General features: G+C 48.7%; 1 protein-coding gene across 8 annotated transcripts in view; it reads right to left on the reverse strand.

The window, feature by feature from the left end:
• Nucleotides 1-22,441, reverse strand: part of CACNB4 (calcium voltage-gated channel auxiliary subunit beta 4) — a 77,181-nt gene that overhangs the window by 32,206 nt on the left and 22,534 nt on the right. The window contains exon 1 of one of the 8 annotated variants that reach the window (XM_085227958.1): nucleotides 17,963-18,218. The exons of the other annotated variants lie outside the window; for them this stretch is intronic. Coding sequence (XP_085084084.1) covers nucleotides 17,963-18,007 — 45 coding nt within the window. The 5' untranslated portion in view covers nucleotides 18,008-18,218. Of the gene's footprint in view, nucleotides 1-17,962; nucleotides 18,219-22,441 lie in introns of those variants that run through there. 8 annotated transcript variants of the gene reach the window in all.

Consider the following 22,441-nt stretch of genomic DNA (forward strand, 5'->3'; position numbering starts at 1 on the left):
AAGGAGCAGCGCATGCAGTGCCTCCGAGGCCAATGGGGCTGAAAAGCTGCTGGTGAAGGAAAGAATGAAAGAAAAGACCAACTTTCAGCTGTTAGGGTTTCAGAAAATAGCATATTTTTTATTTCTGAGAGGTTGCAAATAATTTTTTCCAAGTGCCAGAAATAGACAGATCTGAATTGCTCTCCATCCAGCCGTAAATTGTAACACTCTGTCACATAGCTTCTGCAATTAAAGCATCAATCCGTTAGAAGCTCCAGTCAGCCGATGACAAGTGGTTTCTTCTAAAAGATTTAGGGTGCTACAGAGCCCATCATAACCAGAAAGCTTTTCTGAAACCGTGCCCTGATCGGAGATGGCTTCTGCCTCAGCCCTTAGCAGCATCCTGTAGCTGCAGGCATCCTGCAGGGGAAGAGCCACAGGAGCTTGCAAAGCGTGCCCCTGCCCAGGAACAAGCAGATGCTGAGCACACATGGCAGGCACAACAAAGCACAGCCAAGGCTGCAGAGGAGTGCAAGGAGCCAGGGGGGCTGAACCAGACGCCACTTCACATTGTTATGCTGCTGGGAACCTCGACCAAAAACTTGCTGGTAGACACTCAAGCACAGTGGAAGCTTAGGAGAACAGCACTGCACAAAACAAGAGTGCTGTCCAGATGGTTTCTATTGGAAAGAGGATGAATGCAGCTTGCACAGCAGAATGCAACTTTCCCCTCCACGCTACTTTTTGTCAGCACGTTCCTGTTTGTGGGATGCTGGGGACAGCCAGCAAGACCCCAGTGGGACAGTGCACTGCAACAAGTTGGCTTCTTAATTAATTACAAGTAAAGCTTACATTTGCAGGCAGATGTGAAGGTATGGATACCAGTCCTGGGCTGCAGCTCCCACATACCCCAGCAGAGAGGAATGACACAGTCACTGGGCTTCTTGCATTCTGTTTGCTTGCTTGTTCACATTCGCCTTGCTACCAAAAATCAAAGCATCAGAAGCAGACCTGTGAGTAGAATCCTGAGGTGTCATTCAGTATCCATATCTTCCACACCTCTGCCACTCTCATAGCCCAGGGAAGCAGGGCAGTGCTGCATTTAGGGCTGGAGAATCTCCTAGTGCTCTTGCAGGAACTGTTGGTTTATTATTATCATTATTTTTAATAATCCCAATAAAAAGTCATCATTTACACTCCCTTCTTCAATAAAGAGCAAATGCAGCCCGCTCAGAATTCAGTGTAGTTTAGACATCAGAACTGCTCAGAAAGAAAGGTACATCCCAAAGGTGACTGACTCCAGAGCAGAGCTCTGCCCTGGCCCGGGCCAGAGACCTTCTCACACCATGACGCTGTCAGAAGGCAATGGAGAAACATCCACAATCACTTAAAGGACTGACAACTATTTTTCTAAATATATTTCTTCCCAGCAAAATGCACCCCACAGGGCAGCATTTCCCACCTGCCAGGAATTCCTCAGTTGGGAACATTAATCTTCTTCAATCCCAACAAGCTGAGCAAGAGTTGGGTAACTGGGAAAAATGATGTATTCCAGGGCAGGAAATGGTATCACTGAGATTTAGAAAGGCAATTAAGAAGTCCTCAAGTATTCCTAACAACATAACTTCTCATTTGCTTTTAAACAGAAATCAAAGAACGGCAAAACGCTCTCAGCAAGGAGGGGATGGCTGTGGCATTCAGTGCCATCAAAAGAAAACCAACAGCTGCAAACAGAATTGCAGCTTTGGGATACTCAAGGGAAAACATTCTGAACTCAAGGCCGTGATGGGAGAAGTCAAATCCCACTTTGCTCCAAACACATGCTGCACTCACTCCTTCCCAGAGGAACCGAAGAGCAGATCGACCCTGCAACACCAGCCCTGCAACACCAGCCCTGCAACACCAGCCCTGCAACACCAGCCCTGCAACACCAGCCCTGCAACACCAGCCCTGCAACACCAGCTCTGCTGCAGCTTTGGGGGATGTCTGAAATCAGCAGAGCCTTCATCAGCACACAAACCCAGACACAACGTGGCACAGCGCAGCACTCCAGAAGCTCCCCAAGTGTATCAGATGGCACTGAGCAAGATGCCATTCTCCACAAGAGGGCAATAGAATGGAGCAAAACTAACCTGAAAACCCCAAACTATCCTGTAGAGGAAGAAATAGTTTCCATTCTGGCTCCCCAGATGCTCCTTTCCCATGTGAAGGCCTGCCCAGACAAACATGCACAGAACTTGGTTTCCAACTGGCTGCAACACACACGGAAAGGAATTCAGCTTGATATTCTAGGGTCTCAACGACTAAGAACTGGAGCACAACTTGAAGAATGACCAAATGTCCTCAGCAACTTTCAGCAAGAATCGAGGTCAGCACGCAGCTCACAGGAGGCTGCACACCTCCTTGGCAAGCCCCCAGAACTCCCTGGCGTTCCGCAGAAGGAGCACCAGCAGGCACAGCGCTGGCTGCAGGGCTGTGTGCTGCCAGGACCTGTGTCTGCATTTCTTTCTTCATGGCAGTTCTGCTTATTACAGACCAACAGCTCACTCCAAGACCAACACAATCATAGTCTCATGAGGGGACGTGATGTGCTGTGCCCAAAAACACAGGCTTAGTTCAGGCAGGTTATCACTGTAAGCATGAGAGAGGGTAAGTGCAAACCTCTTTTTAGATCAAAACAGGAACCGAGTCCTTACGGACTTAGAATTACCCAAACATTTTAAATAAGAATGGCCACTACTGTTGGTCACAGTTGGTGCTCACCTGGTCCTAGTGCTGACAGCAGGCAGGCATATTTAATTACATCACCTGCCCAATAATTAAGAGGCAAATGCAAACCAGCAGGTATCTATTCATTTGGCATGAAAGCATTATTGCACTGCAGCCAGATGGAGGGCCAGGAAATTGCTGTGTGCTAGAAGATTTTCCCCAGCGGAACACTGCAGAGTTTTACTGGGAGTCACCACAATCCCTAGCATCATGCCTGGAGCTGGAGAGAGGAAAGGCAGGTGGATTTCACTAGCTTTGTCTTTTCAATTTTTCATCCCTTGTTACAACATCTCCGATGCCACTTGGGACCCTGCAACCCTACACACCAAGCAAACCAAAGGGCTATTTCCATGCACAAAGGCTTTGCAAAACAAGGTGCAGGGATTACAGAGGAAGCACAGTCTTTGTTTTGATTTAAGTGTCCTCCTGAATTACAAAATACATTACAGCTGTTGTAATGCTGACCAGGGGTCAGGCCACCAGCAGGATGTGCAAGTGAAAGCCCACCAGGATGAGGGTCAGTTCCCAATCAAACCATCTTCTTGCTGATTAACTAACAGACACACAAGCCAGCTGTGTAACCATTTCTGAGCAGCAAATTTGGAATTAAGTGCTCAGTAATTAGTTCCTTCTATATGTTTGGTAAATTTATTTAAGACAACTCATTAGGTGTCTCAGCAATTTCGAAATTACTAGGTACTTAGAACATGTTTCCTCTTTATGAATACTAATTATTAGAAAATAGGGCAACTGTTGTACCATTTCTTTTCATGATCCCTCTCTGAATCTGAAATCTTGCAGTCACATCTCTTTTCTCAAACAGCCTTCAGTTCAGCAGATTGTGTTTTCGCATCTAAAAATTTGGTAAAAAATAAAGAGTACTAGTAATAAATAGACTTACTGCTAAAATCCTATGGCTGTTGCTGTAACATTCAAACAAACACGCCAGCCGTGCAAGACTATGCCTCACTTGAATTACGGCATGCATTTGCTGGGTGTTACACACAGAGAAGGCCTGCAGTTTAAAGATCTCTGGAAATGAAAATTATATAATCAATCACAGAATCATTAAGGTTAGAAAAGACCACTACAACCATCTAGCCCAACCATCACCCCATCCCCACTATGCCCACTAACCATCCCCCAAGCAACCTGAAAATGAGCATCCACATCAGCAAGACGGCCAAAGGCTCACATGCCCATTCTCTAAAATAATGCCTGAACCACAAAGTTTGAGTAACACGCAAAGTTTTCAAATTCCATTTTTTGATTCAAGCCATAGAAGAGTGAAAATCTGTCTGGGAACACTCTGGTGTGTGTTTTATTCCAGCTGCTGGTAGGCAGGAACAGGATGGAGCCACCAGCTGAACATCTCTAGCTCCGGTTTTGCTTTAATCTCTGCAGCTGGTCCCTCTTTTCCACAGTAGCTATTCAGAAGACCCAGGAGAGAAAAAAAGGTGTTTTTTCAGTGATAAAAGGTACCATGCTAGAGCTGCTACAGTTTAAAAAAAGCTGCTTTATTCGTTTCTAATTACTTTGGCTCTTGAAAGCATCAAGTGATCCTCACAAGGCTCCAGGGAAGCTATTGCTGTTGGGCTCTATGGCACCTGATAATAATATAGCAGCTAATAAAAATGCACCTGCTATCCTAAGTGAACTCTGCTGGAAGCATACCCCGTATCCGTCCCCAGGAGCACACTGGAAGGCAGGAATGTTCCTCACCCCTGTGAAAAGAAGAGCCAAGTACTGTCCCCAGACCACACATAACTGTGTTGCCGGCCATGCCAGCGGCTGGGCCAGCCTTGCAGAATGAAGTCCTGGTACTCAAACCTCCTCAGTTCCTCACACCAAGACTCCCGTATCCCAAGCACGTCTGTAAATATCAGGGCCATTTTCCTCTGCTGGCAGTGATGGAGAGCGCCTGGTGACAGCAGCACAGCACTTCTGTAGACACATCTACATCTAACTCCTTTCCACAACACCAAGGGCACTGAAGTCAGAGATCTGGAAGAGCATAATCTCATGCAATTATCTGTTTCTGATTAAGTTCATTCCTGACACCTTTCGCCCTCCTGACCTTGCACTCAACCCCACGTGCCTCACCACCACCCCTCGCACACGCCAGGCCGCAGCTGCCCTCAGCTCGACTTCCCTCTAAGTCACAGCCAGAGGGGTGTTGAGACTTTTATGAATCACCCCCCCACCCTTTTTTTTTCCAGCAAAAAAAAACAGGGAGCCATGTTATCATCGCCACAGGCGTAAGACCACTCAAGCTTATCACATGTTTGAAGTCATTCCCAGGAAGCACGCCCCAAAATGGCAGCTGGGTGTGCAACTGATGGGGCCCTACCTGCTGCTGACAGCCAGGAGAGCTGGCAAGAAGGCCACCACTGACCCACAGGGGCAATGAGCATCCCACTGAGGCTCCCTCCCGTCCATTGGCCACAAGGTCTTCCTCAGCCTTGCAGGAAAACACAGCTCTGCTTGGGTTGCCAATAGGCACAAAAGACATTAGCCCCAAAGCAAGAACAGTCAATACATTAGCCTCAAAATATTATGAGAAAAGGAGCGGAATTTTCCTCAAGACCCCATTGCCAGGAAGCTCCTAGCCACCTGGCTGCTTTCATGGCATGCTTCTCCTTATTCAAACACACTCAACAACTTGCATCTTTTTAAGGATTTTTATGATTACAGCGTCCCAATTTCCTTCTAGCGTGGTGTCACCACTTCCCACACCATCAGGCTTCGTACAACCAAAATAACCCCGAATATTCCTTTTTATTTTTCAAACAGAAGCTGTTTGGAACACGCTGAACTGTCTAACAACGTGACACAAAGCTGATTCAATGCGACCACGGCAATGGTGCTCCAGCACAGGGCTGGCCTTGCCCACCTATTAGACACAAGCAGGAAGGCAGACACAACCAGACCTGCAGCGCCGTGGGGTACCAGGTATTCTGCTCTGTACCAGGCCCCATTTCACAGAAATCAAACGCCAAATAGCACATGCTTTGTGATCTGCCACTAGGAAAGCTGGTGGGCAGCCAAACTCCTTTATTACCAGCGGGCTGCAGCTCTCTGCTGTGACGAGTTATATTTAGGTGGCAATGACTTCCTCTGAAGTCATCCCATCCGCTCTGCCTATGCCCACCTCTTACAGGTTTTGCTAAAGGCCCCACCAGGGCACAAAAAAAAATCAGAACCCAAACAGGCTTGCATCTTCAATGTAATTATAGGAAAATTACTTTGTTTAAAATACTCACGCTGTGTAGCGAATGGGAAAGAATTGTGCCATGCTGTTACGGTATTGTTGGAATGAATTTCACGCTGCTTAACTTTAGCCAAGCAACAGAGAGGGTTTGGGCTGAGGTTCGGTTTGTTGTGCTGCTCTGTGGTTTTAATTAGCTGCCTTTTCCCCTCCACAAGCTCCCAAACTGGGAGGCTTAGGAAGCCAATAACCGATGCTTCTGAGCAGAGTACTTCGCTTTTTGTTTCTTTGTACATTTTCCACTCTTTCTTTCCCAGAAACCTTCCTTCAGCTGCTAAAATCTCTTCCTACCTTTATGTTATGGTAATTAGAGGTCTTTTCCAACCTTAGCAACTCTGTGCTTCTTGAAGCAAGGACCAACTTCCAAAATGACACACCTGCTGAAGCAGCAGTAAGCTATTCCTCATTGCTGGGAATATCTCAGTAAGAAAAACTCCTAATTCTCTAAATACTGTGCCCTCCATAAATAGCAACCTCTTTCCCAAAAAACTTGCAATCTAAAAACCGTCCATGCTGAGAGCAAAATAGAAGTGAAAGGGCATCTTGCTGTCACCCACAGAGGTAATATTGGAGTGGAACTTAATTGCAGTGATTAGTGCAGGGCAATGAGGACTTCCCAGGCCCGGGAGCTGCTGCCCGCCTAGGCTGTGCAGCAGGCATTGAGCACACATTCCCAGCACACATTCCCAGGCAGTGTTTAAGCACTGACACATAAAACTGGATATTAGTCTATGTTTAAAACACACGAGTGTTTCCAGAGGTATATGTTGTCCTCACAGGCCCACCAGACAGTGAGACCAACCAAACCCCAAGGGTACAGAGAAATCTGGGCATGCTGCTGGGAAAACCTCTCTGGATATGGCTATCTCCACTACTGGGGTCAACTGGGAATGCACCAAGTTACATCAGGCAGAAATGCAAAGCCAATGCCTTAAGTCTGTGTCTACACTCCAGACTTCATAGTATTTTTTCCAAAGACAGCACAGTCTGAATGTGCTTTCCCAAATTTTTATGACTACCACAAATGTATGAGAAACCATTTGAATTCTACATTGTACAACAGCATGACAGTTATTTAGAGGGTTAATAAACAGAAACTAGAAACTCCAAGTTACAATCTTGTTTTTTAAGCATTATCTCAAAATGGATTCCTAATTAAATGGCTTGGAAGAAACAAGAGCTTAATACTTCCCATTACTGGCATCCCGTAAGCATTCCAACAAGAAGAAAATCCCCGAGGAATCACTACCATATCCCCACAATGTCTGTGAGTTGGCAAAAGCAATACAAGAGAAAGACACCGAGAGCCGACTACGCAAAAAGCTCCATCTCTACCAACATTCCCACATACAATCAGCAACACAGATCTGCAGTAAGAGCAAACAGCTCCGGCTGAAGCATTGGGAAAATATTGTTCACTGAAAGAAGGAAAAAAAAAAAAGCATTGTCAGGAGAGAAACCTGCCAAAATCTTGAGACAACTTAAAACCTGTATTTAGCCTTAAGCTTTTGCCATTATTTTGGGATATTCTGTAAGACGTACATCTGTTCCAAAACACGTCACCATGTCAGGGGTTTTGTCGATGTTCTACAAATCCATACTGAGATGTAAGCAGAAAGGCAGGCAGAAAATGTGTGTGGTGCTAGAGGGAAGCCAAGGCCTGGGCAAAGGTCTGAGTATATCCAGAAATCAGCATTTAAAGATCCACTAGCAGAAAAGGAAAATCGCAGGTAAAGAACCAAAGTCCAAAAGATAAAACTCTGAAGCAGAGTGGCCGAAAGCGTTTTTGCCCGTGAGCCCCACAGACTGCCAGCAGGAATGGCAGGCTTCCATCAGATGCCCCTTTGATCAGCACGTTTTCTGTGCCGTGAGCTCGGGTCCTTGCTGTCAGCCCTGGGGTTGAACCTCTTCTGGGAGCCGGTTTGTGTTTGGCTGCAGTGCCTGCTGTGCACATCCTGCTTCTCACTGCATAAAACCTGCAGAATTCAATTGCTAAAGAGCTCTCCCCCTGTCTGTTGTGTAAAGCCCTGTGTCTGCCGTGGGCTCCATGAGGCTGCAGCGTCTCTATGGCATGGCAAAGCAGCACCTCTCCCTGAGCCCAGCATCCTGCCAGCAGGCTGGAGTGCTCCACACGTCTGTATCTGAACTGCCCTAACGCCAGCCCTACTACATCTTTCCATACTGCAGTCCTTAGGTCAGCCTGCAAGCTGGAAAAGAGCTGTGCAAACCATGGTACTGAAACAGCAAAGCCAAATTAGTAAGAGGTACCCAAGAAGTAAGAGGAAAAAAGCACTGAGCCTTACGGAAGAGCATCTCCCTGTCACCCTGAAGCAGCTGTCAGCACAGCACTGCTCAACAGCTCATCCAGATCCCCACCACCTGACCAGAGGGACAAACAGCAGCTGTTATGAGGAGAAAGCAGACAGGAACGAGGTCTGGCTTGTCCCCATGGGCAGCTTCCATTCGTTGCAGAGCAAAGCGCTCGGGGCCAGGCTGTGTCAGCAACACTGCGGAGCACAGGCAGAGCAGGGTTTGCTCTAGGAGAAAAGAAAGAAATGAAATGAAAAGGGGGTGGAGAAAAAAAAAAAAACAAGGCCTCTCAATCCCCAGAGACTGCAGCATAGATCCAGGCAGGCAGGCAGCCACTCCGGAAACCACTCTGATGATTTTCTTCCTGGAAAGGTTTGATGGGTGAAGGATGGCTAATCTTCCTCCAGCTGCTGGGAATAAGCACTGCTATAAGCAATGCAGAACTGCAGTTGGGTGAAGAGGCAACACAACCAATGGTAGGAAGTATTTAATGGCTGGAAGAACTGAGCAGGAATCAGGACTTTGGGGCTGCACCTTCCTGAAATATGTTAGTCTAGCTCCACTGAAACCTAGGCACTCACTTTCATCCCCAACGTCACAGTGGCTTTACTTATCTACTTTGTTGTTATCCTGAGGATACAAAGGGTTCTTCTGTATGAAAAGGAAGGGATCATAATCTTACTTATAATTTCTGTTGGGGAATGGAAAATATTGGGTTCTGACAGCAAGTAAATTTCAACAATCTTTTAGAAACACAATGTTTGGTTATGAAGGAAGACAGCAGCTCAGTAAGAAGAGCAGCAAACAGAAGCTTCCTCCTGCAGGCCCCAAGAAGCACAGAAGTACAGTGTCATTGGGTGCACACCTGGGCACCTTAACAATAGGTTTTAGTATGTTGCTTACTATTATACTGTCACTGGAATGACAATCACAGCTATCCCTGAGGTCTCATGACTGTAACTTCAAATTGGGTCAATGCTAGAACACGCTTGGCCTGAAGCAGCTAACGACCCAAGATGTTTTTTGTCTTCAGATGTATAAAACCAATGGCTGAGGATCAACTAAAGCATTCAGAGCCCGGGGCCGCATGCACAAAGAATCATTTGATGTGGTGATTTCATTCCTGGCTGACCTCAGTTAGTAACAACATTATCAGCAAAGCTCTCGTCTTGTGTGTCTTCTCAGTATGACATAAACTCGTTATTTCCCATCTTCCACATGTATACAGAGCAGTTACTGGGAGGCAGGATACCTTTCTCCATGAAGCACAGTGCTCTGCACATAAAACACATGGAAATGTGGGCACAGTGCTGATGGGTCAGGGTTGGTAGTCTGAGATGTCTTTTCTAGCCTGAATAGTGCCTCTATGAAATACATGCAGCCCTGAAGATGTCAGTGAGCATTCCTCCTATGCCAATGCAGTTTGATCTAGAAAGTACACACAGCACCAGGCACTCCTCCCCTCTCTCAAGAAACAATAGAGGAAAATGAGAGGCTTGGAAAGAACACGAAGAATAGCCAAACACAGTGGGAAAGTGTGTGGACAGAGAGAGAGCAAAGCAGCAAGGAAAGCCTTTGTGGGTGGGGGACCCATCATGCAAAGCCCTCACACTAATGCCTGCCCAACACAAAGCCTACATCGTAATCAAATGAGCTACGAGGGGGAGATCCAATGCCTCTGTTTTAAAGATGAAAAGGTTTCACAGAGGAAAGGTACAAATTTGATAAAAAGCCACATGATATAAACAGAACAGAGGAGTCAAGCTAAACATTTAACAATGTCTCAAGTATTGTAATCGATAGAAGTCTTCAGTGCAGTTACAACCGATGGCAGCACCAGCAATAAATGACATCCAATGCCAATTTTCAAAGCCAAAGTCAAATTATTAATTCAATTCAGCAAAACAACTTCTGTGTATCCACCACCATCCCATAAATTTTCTGTGTCTAATGGGAGACATTCCAGACTGCGGCTCTTCCTCTCCTACACTCCCACTCATGCTGCATGTTTACATACAGTAGACCTAATATAACAAAGGGAAAGATTACTTAATGCATCACTAAAAACCCATTCTGGAATGTAACACTAGGCACCAGAACACTTCCTACCACTCTGCTCCTTCAGACAGCACGTAAACAGCAACAGATTATCCCCACCACTGGATTTTGATCTGCTGTGAGCTCGGCTATAACTGACACTTCTTCACCTAAGGACGAAGCCAGAGCACATCAGCATCAGATGAGATCATGACAGATTGTTCTGGAAAATTAAATTTAGTTGTGGTATCTCATGACAAAGATACCTCAGCAAAGAGTAACTTGCCAGAATGTGCCGTTTTCCCAAGCAGAGAGCAGTATTCCTCAGGGGATACATTAATCTCAGGAGGAACACGGCTTAAAAGATATCAGCACGGAATCCTGCACTGGATTGTAAAGAAATAGAAAAGAGGATAACCATTAGGAATCCAATTTTGTTCTCTGGGTTCTTACGATAACAGATGAGAGGACAGAAGGTTCTGAAACGGCTGTTTAACCGCACAGGTGAGAGGCCTTTGGGTTGTACCCACCATCCCCATGGGCAGTTCATCCCCAGGAACAGAGCGCCAAGGGCTCACCGATGGCCATCGCCCAACAGTGAGAGCCCATGGGGATCCATGGGAGAAGGGAAGAAGCCCGGTGTGGAAAAAAACAGGAGAGGACCTGCAGGCAAAACACATTTGGTTCAAGTGGAATTGTCTCAAAATAGAAAGGCCTGCAAAGCTTTATATGAAGTGTTAGCAGCTCGCTCAGACATGTGCTTCACCACTTCAGTGCTCAGCAAGATGATACATAGTGCTTTTTCCCCATGATTTCCTCCATGTTGCTGCAATAAATCACATCCCCCGCCAGCCCGCGTTCTCCACGCTGGTGAAAGAGCACAACCAAACAGCTCCAGATCTATAGCTCGTGCAGCTTCTGCACTACCTGATGTTCTTCAGGAAAACGCCACAAGGAACAAGCCTTTCAGAGCACAACCTCTGGCCTGCTGTTCTGAAACAGTCCTTTCCTAAAAATAAATCACCCCCCTTCTTGCTGACACAGCCAGCTTTAGGCAGAGATGGAAAACGCAGACTGAAGTCCTGGTCTGTGCACGAATTCAGGGAGAGGGAAGGGATGCAGGATCTGGCAGCACACACTAGCCACGCTGCCTTGCTGGACATGGAGAGCTGCCCAGCTCACCCACCCCTCTCCTGGCTCAAGGACTGCTCTCTCTTGCCTTCATTTGTGGAGGAGAGATCCCTCCCGATGCTCAGCAACAGTGATGGACACAAAGGAGTTCCCCAGCAAGCCGCCACTAAGGGTGATGCTCCAGGTTTACAAAGCTCTGCTCTGGCTTATGAAGGAACAAGAACCCCCAGTGAGATACAGCAGTCAAATAGCAGAGCACACTGGAGCAGTGGCAGGGAGCTGGAAGCAGGGGCACTGCTGGCACAACACAGCCCAGCAAAGCACTGTGGAAAAATACAGACTGGGATCTGAGGGAACTTCGTGAGCAAATCTCGACACCACCTGCGAACTCAGCACTCAGCCAGCTGAACGGCGTTCTGAAGTTAATTACTGGATTCCAAATGACCACCAGCAGTTGTCAGGCTGTCCTGCTTGCAAAGCAATCTGTGTTTGTGCACGTGGCTGATTTTAAAGCCAGGCTCTACTATCTCTGTGAATGCACACTCAAAAGAAAATCATCTAACAGCTCAGTATCTCACAAGCAGAATGTGTTTTGGGGAGATAGGGAAGCAAGCCATGACATCAGCAAATCTGAGGCTAAGCTTGTTCCCTTTCCATTTGTTACTTCTGCACCAAGAGCCACGCTCCCCCTCAGATGCCCTTGAGCTCAGGGAGCTGCTGATGCTTCCCAGCAGGCACATTTCCACAACCCAGATGAGCACACTTGTGAGAAGCCCTCATCACCTCGGCTGCATGCCACGGTCACCCAAGAGGTCACCAGGAGGACGGCCCTGGCACCAGACATGCCATCCCATCCAGTGAGTGCTTACACTTAAACACAGCTGAGTCTGAATGCATGCACTTAGCCATTCCCCATAGCTTCTCCTTTTGGTTAGATGACATGATCACTTTGCTTGTGTTTTGTTTGCTTTCTACTTTAATGTATTTTTGATGGAAAAAAAAAAAAAATCTCTATGGAAACAGCAGATGTTAATTTGTAAAAACATTATTCATACTGGAAGTTTTATTTGACTGCTGCACTATCAACAACATTATGCTTAACAGAGGAGCAGTCAGGTACAAAACCATTCTAGAAGTGAGCACAAACATCAGACACAGTAACAACAGCTATTGCTGGAGCAGCATAAGGACTTGGAAATTTTAGCAGGAAGAACACAAACACCCAAGCAAACCTGCAAACGGCAAGCAAGCCAACTTCCCAGCCCTGTCACAAAAGAAAAATGTTAGGCAGATGATGATTCATTAGTAGAGGCAATCTATTAAGAACTAATGGAAACAGATTTGAAACTGCTTCGACCACGTAAAAGACTTGATGAGAATTCAATAGGCGTCACAGACAAAGGATAATCTCTCATGAACAGAAGTTATCTGACACATTCTCACTGAAGACAGACCTTAGTGTGCACTTGAAATCAGAAGCACTGAGCAGGTAACTGGCAGCAGCAAGGCAAGCGATTCTGGAACAACTATGTTCTAACATCACTCATCCTTTTTGGACTCAGCATTACACAACTCACCTAAATCAGGTGGAGAAACAGAGCAGCTATGCTCAACAAGGAACTGTGTGCCAGCAATGAGTGAATAGCACTGCAAACACTGCTCTCCCCACTGGCACAGGCATGTTCACCTGCACATCCATACCCCCTTGAGGAGAGCAGCACGGGAATTCAAGCCCTGCGGGACCCCACAGAACCTCCACTGCTGCCCCATGAAATGAGCCCTCCTGAAGGACACCATCACCAGATCTAGATCTAAACTTGCCACCTTCAGCTTGAGCATTTCAGAAGGGATCTATGGAAGCAATGCTCTCACAAACACCAGAACCCTTTTAAGCCCGTTGGAAATCCACAATTTTATTTGACAGCTGTACAAAACCTTCTGCCTTGTCTCAGCTACACATCACACAAAGCTGTTCCAGAACTCCCCATGCTAACTGGCTCTGGGATGGAAAGAGTTGAGTTTCCACAGCAGTGCTGGAGGGCAGTTTGTAAGCAAGAGGCATGCAAAGCCTAAGTCTTGACAGTTACACCAACAAGAGGAGTTCTGGAGTATAATCACCCAAGACAAGGATGAAAAATATTTCTGTATGTGTTTTGCTTATTTCTTATATTGAACCTACTGAAGTGGAAGAGACATGCAGGGCAACACAAGACTGCCTTCCTTCTGCTCCAGAGAGAGACCATGCAGAGACCCAAGCACCGATTCCAAGCAGTGTTTGCATTTCTATAATCGTGATCTTCTGCTTAAGCAGCACTCAGAAATCTTCTGGTCTCAACTGCTTTGAAGGAGAGCCTGCACTAGCAAGAGAAGTGACTGACCAGCATGAGGAGCAGCGTGTGAACTCAGGAACGGCACTGGAGCTCACAGTATTGAGCTCCTGATCCAGCACCTCTGACCTGAAGACTCTCAGCAGTGTCTCAAAATCCACATGCAGGAACTGCAGGCAGCTTTCACATGGATGCCACATGAAGCTTTTGTGCAGCGGAACAAAGGCCATGTAAGTGCCCTGTGTCTCAGCAGCCTCTTTTCTGGCTCCTGGACCAAACACGATGCCAGCTAGCTTTGGCAGCAGCTTTCCCTCCCCAGACTTGCAGGAAGGTGCACCACTGGTGCACCAATACAACAGGATGGGTCCAAGCACAGCTTTCAAACGAGATGCATGATGGAAAGCCATCGGCACTGAGGATGCAATGTATACCCAGCACACACATACTGAGGGACCACATTGCTATACCCTGCCATGCCATGCACTGCACTGCCAGATGCAGTCTCCCAGCTCCCTGAAACAACCCTGCCATGATGGGCTTCTGTATCCAAGTCCCTCAGAGCCCTTTTAGTGGCAGACTATGAAGATTGCCTACCAGCGGATGCCTCACAGCTGGCCAGGCCTTGTTAACACCAAAGGACTTCCAAAATCTGAAATGCTTCTGGGCACAAATCCCACTGAAACATTTAATTTGTTGTGATATGGAGCTTGAACTCACACAGTACCTTTGAGTGGAGCAAGTGCATTGTTGGCTTACAAAGCAGTAAATGAGACGCCCTGCTTCCCCAGTGCCCCCAGAGCCCCTCTGGCACTAGCAGCAGGCTGCAGGTATAGAAAGGAGACAAAGGGAAAGCAAAACAAGGCTGGATGCAGACTAAAGACTAAGAGGAGAAAAAAAAAAAAAGAAAGAAAAAAAAGATGATACAGATCGAATGCAAGGCTTAGGGACTGGAGAAAAAGCATACAGTTAAAGCAGGGCACAAAAAGACAGCTCAGAGTGAGTGTGAATTATCTGCCATCCCAAATGATGAAGGGGAACTGGCATTACTAAGCAGAGAAGCACACAACAGCAAGCACTGCAGGCCATCACTGGCTGAGCCCATCACTGTGGAGCTGGCAGCCAACACAACTGCTGCTTCAGAGGAAATGAGGATTTTACAAAAAACGTGGTTTCTTACAGAAAAATTTTGTTAAAAGTCTGTTTCTGAAGAAGATGTAGTTTGTGCTGCAGCTGGGAGGTTCTGTGCCAACACACCAAGCAGCATGCAGATCTTTCCTCACCATAAAAACCATCAACAGGGATCAGTTCTCAACTGATAAACCATGAATGCAATGAACATTACTGTCTTAAGCACCAGTGCTAACAGGGTTCTGGTGCCCTCTTCTCCTGGAATCAAGAACGTAAGATGCCTGTTTCATAAAAGGCAAATAAGTTTTCAAGCCCCAAACAGTGACCTTGTTTACAATAAAACTACCCAAAGCACTAAAACCAGCCCCTAGTTTCCCCAAATCAGACAGGGCAGGGCAACAAAGCCACAACTGCCATTAGGATGATGCCTGAACTTTGTGTTCACTGCATGCGTACTCACAGCTATGCAAGTTGTTTACACCTCTCTTTCTACTGTTCTTCAGCATGCCTAGTGCTTCTTGCATACAACCACCAGCATTTCTTCCAACTTGAACAGTGTAATTTTCCTCCTCCAAAAAGCCTCGCACTAGCTAGTGCATCATCTGCTTGGCATTAATCATCACAGCTGGTAATGGATTGTAATAGCCATGCACACACTGAACCCATTTCTTTCTCTAAATGTAATATAAATAAATACGTATTTTTGCATTCGTTTCATATATACACACAAACACACCATAATAATAACTTCAGCTGAAAAAAAAAAAAAAGAAACCATCATTAACATATCAGTTCGCTCTTAGAAAAACACCATCTTTCCTCCTGGATTGAATAGGAAAGAAGGGCTACCTGGGAGAGCCCCAGCATGCAGCCAGCTGCCCTCCAAGGCCGAGGGATCCTATGTGCCCCCAGCTGCAACACAGCCCCCACTTTGGAGAACACTATGCGTACAGCCTGCCAGCAAAGCAACAAAACACACCACATCCTTGTGTTAGTTCACATTTCTTGCAATGTTCTCTAAGAGTTTCTTACACGAGGCCACCACAACAGGAAAATGCTACATGAGTTTCCTAAGGGCAGATACCTACTTTAGGAAGACGCTAACTGTACTAGAGTGACTCATCTTGGTATGATTTATTTTGTGCTAAAAGTATTTCAAGTAGCGCAAGTACTCAATCACACCTCCCTGTGCTTCAGGGGATGAAAGTACAGCAAGTCCAGGATAGCAGCTCCCATCTCACAGAATTGCAGAATGGTTGGGTTGGAAGGGACCTCAAGGATCACGAAGCTCCAACCCCCCACCACACGCAGGGCCACCAACCTCCACATTTACAGCAGCCCAGGCTGCCCAGGGCCCCATCCAACCTGGCCTTGAACACCTCCAGGGATGGACGGGGCATCCACAGCCTCTCTGGGCAGCTGTTCCAGCACCTCACCACTCTCATAGCAAAGAACTTCCCCCTGACATCCAACTTAAATCTTCTCTCCCTCAACTTCAAACCATTTCCCCTTGTCCTGCTGTTATCTACCCTTTTAAAGAGTTGACAGACCTCCCTCAGCTCAGCAGCTGCACCTTCCAGCCCCAAAGCCCAGACAATACTGACAGCTCTTCTTTCCTCTTTGCACACTCAGTTATTTTCCCTTAACCAGCACAGGAAAACACTACTCTACCCTCGATCTGGTTTTCGCTGTATTAATTCCATTACACAGGCTCTCTCTGGCTACCAAGCATTGTTCCAGTGCCTCACCATTCTACCTGTTTGCCAGCACGCTGCCCCAGCTGGCATTCCCAATTCGTGAGTCAGAAGCCCCAATAACAATAAGGTACAGTACTGTAAGTAAGCAGTGTGGGAGCACAGAGCAAAGCAGCACCTGAGGAACGGTACCTGCCTGTGTCTGTGCCTCTGAGGATTGTGGTCTCTGGCTTTTCTGCACAGCTATGAGCTGTCTATGCTGTTTTCAGGGCTTGGTCTGCCTTATTCTTACACAAAAGTGAAATTCTCACCTATTCCCACGATTCCAGAAGTGTACTGATAGCATTCTCAAGTACTAAGAGACTGCAAAGTTACAAAAGCTGTCAACACCGTTACCACCAGCTAACTAAGAGAGCATAAAGAAACCTCAGCAATCACTTCATCTTTCCACCGGTGGCCGCAGACAGCTGAAGGCCCACTGCCCCATCCCAGCACTGCTGCAGCCCACAGGGCATTTGTGCGGCCACACATCTCCGCTCCACTGCCCTTACACAAACCGCTTTACCTGAATGAGGAGCAAGCAGAGCACTCCCTGCTGTGATACATGCGGGCTGGCACCTTGCTCGGGAGCACCCGGAGCCCAACCAGCAAGGCTGTGCTGTTTGGAGACCTTTAAAACCCAGCTTCTGCAGACGAAGCAGCTCTCCTACTGTGAGCACCACCCAGCAGCGAGACCCCTCAGCCAGGCTGCCGTGCTTCAGTCTTCCCAAGAGCAAATCTGCGCTTAAGGGAAGATCTATTTTACCGGCACGTGCAGTGAGAAGCTCCCAGGGATTCCCGCTTTGCTTTCCGCGCACAGAAACACCCCGCGGGGTCCCAGACTTGGCTCCGAAGGAACCGGCAGACCCTCGGCTCGGCTCTGAAGCAAACAGAGAGCGACGGCGGCCAGCAGCGAGGGCGAGAGCCGCGCATCCCAGCCCGCTTTCTAACGGCCCCGGAGCGGCGCAGCTGGAAGGGACGCGGGCACGGCGGCACGTAGGGCTCCGGCACCCCGACACGCCGCAAGCCCCGCACCGGCACGGACCGAGCCGCTCTCCGCAAAGCCCTCACGTTGCGCCGCGCACACCCGCACTGACGCACCCTCCGCTCCGTGCCGCGATCCGCCGCTCGGCGAGGCGGCCGCAGCGCCTTATGTAACGCGGCCGCCCCGCGCCCGGAGCCCCGTGCCGCCGCCGGCCGGCCGGGAACGGGGGGCGGCCCGGGCGGGAGGGCAGCGGTGCGTTGCGTAACGGAGCGCGGCGCCCCGCGGCGGCACTCACCGCCTCCGAGTCTTCAAATCCATGCAGGTACAAATTGTCGTACATGGAGCTCCGCGGACGCCGGGCGCCTCTCGAGATGCGGAACCGGCGGCTGCGAGGGGCGGCGGGGGGCCGAGAGCGCGGGCGGAGGCCTGTGCGGCGCGGGCCCGAGCCTGCCCTCTCAGCGCTGCGGACGCCCCAGCCGCGCGGCGCCGCCTCCCGCGCCCACCGCCGCCGCAGGTGCCCCCGCCGGCGCCGCGCCGCCCCGCAGCCCCCGGCCCGCCTCCCGCCGCGGCCCGCTCCCCGCGCCGCCGCGCCGCCATTGGTCGAGCGGTACGGCCGCCGCGCCGCCATTGGTCGAGCCCGGCCGCCGCCGCGCCGCCATTGGCTGCGCCGCTCCGCCGTGCGGGGCGCCCCGGATCGCCGCCGTCCCTCGGCGCCTCGGCAACCGGGCAGCGGCGCGGGGAGAGCTGCAGAGAACGGGGCGATCCGCGCCTTCCTCCGTCCCCGCTTCCTCAGCCGCTCGATGCCGAGGAGAAGCGGTCCCTCCGAGGCGTCCCCGGCCACCCCCGTTGCTACGCGCCTCGTTCTCTTCGCGGGCACCGCGCTCCGTACGGCTCCGAGCAGCGCCCCAGGAGAGCCGCCCGTCCCCCGCATCGCCTCTGCGGCGGCCAAAGGGGCCGGCACCGGGACCTGCGCCTCCAGAGCCTGCACCCCGCTCCATCTCTGCTCCGCCTGCCTCCTTCAGGAAACACCGCGTTTGGGAAACCTTCGTGGCAGAGAGGGCGTGAATTATCCCCCAGTGCGGCACCCAGCGAGGTCTGTGGGAGCACATGGTGCCAAGGACCGCTGCTACTACTGTTGTATGCAGATATCAGCGTGAGGAAAGAGAATCACAGAATAACAGAATGGCCTGGGTTGCAAAGGCCCACAGTGCTCATCCAGTTCCAACCTCCTGCTGTGTGCAGGTCACCAACCAGCAGCCCAGGCTGCCCAGAGCCACATCCAGCCTGGCCTTGAATGCCTGCAGGGATGGGGCATCCACAGCCTCCTTGGGCAACCTGTTCCAGTGCCTCACCACACTCTGGCTGAAAAACTTCCTCCTGATATCCAAAGAGCAACAAAACACGGAGTTTTCTGAGCAGTGCAGTGGGCAATGAGGCACAGAGCTGCTGCTCCTGGTGTGCTGGCAGCAGAGCAGGATGTGCCGTGGCCCAGCAGTGGCAGTGGGAGGCCTGGTTCTGGAGCTGCTGCACACCCCACAGAGCAGCAGCAGAGCCCATGCCAAGCTCAGCGTGCTCAGAATAGCAGTGTTTTCTGCCGGGCGCTGGGAGGGTGTCTGCTTATTATAGATTTTAATGTAAAAATAATGGTGTGAAGGCTTTTCTGATGAGTAATTTCTCTTCCGCTCTAGAAAACGAGTTTTCTCCTGGTGTTCCACGATGGAGCTGCAAACAAACAAACAGAACAAACCCCAAGTGCCAAGAATTTGAAAACTACAAGTTTTGGCCTTATTTAAAACCAACTTGGGAAAACCGACCCTACCAGAGCTCTACCTTGGACCTTTCTAGTTCTCTTCTCCTGTCCAAGAGCCGCCTGTGTCTGTGGCTATCAGCTGCACACACCATCCCTCAGTGTGTCAGCGAGGTGAGCAATCCATGTCTCTCAGCTTCCATCTCATATGTAACCACACACTGCTTCTCCTTCCCCAGCCTCACGGTGGGCAAAGCTTACTGCTACGTGAGCTCCTGTGTGAGCCAAAAACTGGACAGGAAGTACTGAGAAATACTTATGTTCTGTATGTGTATTTCTGAATAATTCTGGAATAGTTTACCATTTACTTTCTAACGTTATTAAAAGCATTCCAAATCTCATCTTTCGTACAATCCGATCAAATGCCCCTGCGTTCAACAACACTTCTCATCTTTTCCATTTGTTTCACCTTCAAAGGATTAACTTCATTCTGCAAAGTGACCGCTGATGCCTTGGGAAGAGACAGACACCTCAGCAAAGCCAAAGGCATTATTCTTCCCATATCAGTTGCTCATTTCCTCAAAAACTCCTCAGCCTTACAACAAATCTTGCTCCCCATCTCCTACCTCCCTGTACTATCAATGCACTCCTTGCTTCTGTCCATGCTGCCCCGTGCTTTGCAGATGCTGCATGCCTGCAAGTGGAAGCAGCACGGTGCTGCTGACCGTGGGAGAATCTCATTGGTAAAGTTTAGCTCTCCTGAAGTGTTTTCCAGGGCTGAGCCCTCAAACAACAAACTCTTCCAAGGAGTAACTTCATCTCTAAGCCATGCAGAGAGCTCGCCGCCAATGCTAAACCAGCAGACATAGCACCTGTTAATTAACAGAGATGCTCGGATGGCTTTCCAGAGGTTCATTTCAAACAGAGGCAGCGCTTCTGTCAAGTGGAGCGGGTGTTCTGAGGACAAAAAGCACATCTTACACACATCTTACAGCTGATGTACCCGGCTCCTTCCCTGGCTATGGTTGCCCCACAGCCTGCCCTGCCCCACTGCTGGAGAGCACAGCCTGCAGGTTTTGGGGCACCCCCTTAAGCAGATGGAGGAGGATTTCAGTTTCTGAGACTGCTTTTAAAGTTCTCTTTGAACTCCCTTTACAGGAGTTAATAGATGGATGCTCAGGGCCTGAGCTAAGCACCCGATCCCTCCTCCCCACCTTGAAGATCTGTGATGTTCCATCTTTAAAGAAATAAATACCTCAGCAGTGGGAGACTATTAAAATTTAAAATGGGAAGGAATTTCTAAGTGCAACATCAGAATCATTTGTCAGCTCAAAATAAAAGACGGATCTGAAATCAGAAGGAGAAAAAAAACTGTGTCTCAACTTCACATAAATTTGTAATGAAATAATTTAACTCAGAAGTCAGGGGAATTGCTGCTTGATTTCCAGTACTTACATTTCACACTGTCCTTTCAAGATACAGAGGTTATTAAAAATATATATTTAATGACTCAACTTGAAAGGCTCCTAAAAGATGCTAAAAAAAGCCACGTGGCTCATTAAATAGGGATTGCATTTTGAAAGATGTAAACAGAAGGGACATCTGCCTCGGTGCCCAAACCTCCCATCTCAATCCATGGGTATTGTGGAGCAAGGGCTGGTTTGGAGAGCACAACACTGGAAAAGTCAGCTGGTGCTTCACCACGAGCATCATCTCGATAGATGCAGGCTGCAAACATCTGTAATACACAGGAACTCCAAATCAAGACAGTCCCCTCTCTTGGGTTTAACTTACGGCATAGCTTGGTGCAGGCAGAAGGGAAAACCAGCTGCAAGCTCAACCTTTCTAGACAGCTTCCCAAACAAACAAGCAATCCACTGCAGCAACCAAAGAGGGGCACGCATTAACTGAGGGCTCTGTGAGATGAAAATCCTGTTTCTGGGAGAGAACGCAGGCACTCTGATAACACCAGGCAGGGAATGTCACTGCCTCAGGCCACAGAGAAAGGCTCTGGTAGCTGTCAGCTCTCCTTTGCATCTGGCTAGCACTGCAGCGATGGGCAACCAGCACCCATGGGTTGTGTGCACACGTGGGGCACACCTGGTGACAACATGCAATGGGCAGATGAGCTGAATTAAATGTTTTTAATCATATCATAGACTCATAGAATGGCGTGGGTTGCAAAGGACCACAGTGATCATCTAATTTCAACCCCCTGCTATGTGCAGGGTCACCAACCAGCCGACCAGGCTGCCCAGAGCCACATCCAGCCTGGCCTTGATCAATGGTGTCAGCTGCTGCATTATACATCTTGCTTGTTTCCAATTTGGTTACGATATTAATCTTCAGGGAGTGGTAAATAAGTATTTTCAAGCAGCCTGGTCTCCACTTCTATGGGGTTTAATCACGGTGCACTGCAATCTCTATTAACACGTGGGCTATTCCCCAGCAAGGACTGCTGTCCTCTGGTGATCTCAGCAGGACTGCTGTGAATTAGGTTTCCTGTGGATTTACTGCAGTATTGCATGCAGAGAGCATCCATCATCCTTTGATCTCGGGCCACAGCTCTGCACATCCCCATGGGCACCGACTTTGAAGAAGATGCAGACAGGCGATCAGAAAACAATCTGGTTTCCACAGGACTCACCTAATGTGTCTGCTGAGGATGCGTAACGAGTCCATATAGCTCTACAGTGAAGGTATCATTTGGAATCATCTAAGGGCCATGTGTTGTTATTGTTGCTTAATTAAAAGACTCCTCCTCCTAAGGACTTATTACAGGCTTCATTGGAAGCGTGCAGGTAAAAGGACTGGCTCAGTGCTAAGCTGCTGCCGGTGCTTGGAACCAACATTAATAGGCAATGGAGAGGAAGGGAAGTCAGAATAGCTGAGCATCCCACAGACCTCTCAAAGATGGAGTTCCCCCCAAGCCCTCTGATGTCATTTGGGATTATCCACATTCCCTTTTTTCTGACTGGAACCGACCCTTTTGGAAGCACAAAGAAAAAAGGACAAATCCTTTGTGAG

This window comes from Meleagris gallopavo, chromosome 7 (assembly GCF_905368555.1).
Source record: "Meleagris gallopavo chromosome 7, MGAL_WU_HG_1.1, whole genome shotgun sequence".
Classification (NCBI taxonomy): domain Eukaryota; kingdom Metazoa; phylum Chordata; class Aves; order Galliformes; family Phasianidae; genus Meleagris; species Meleagris gallopavo.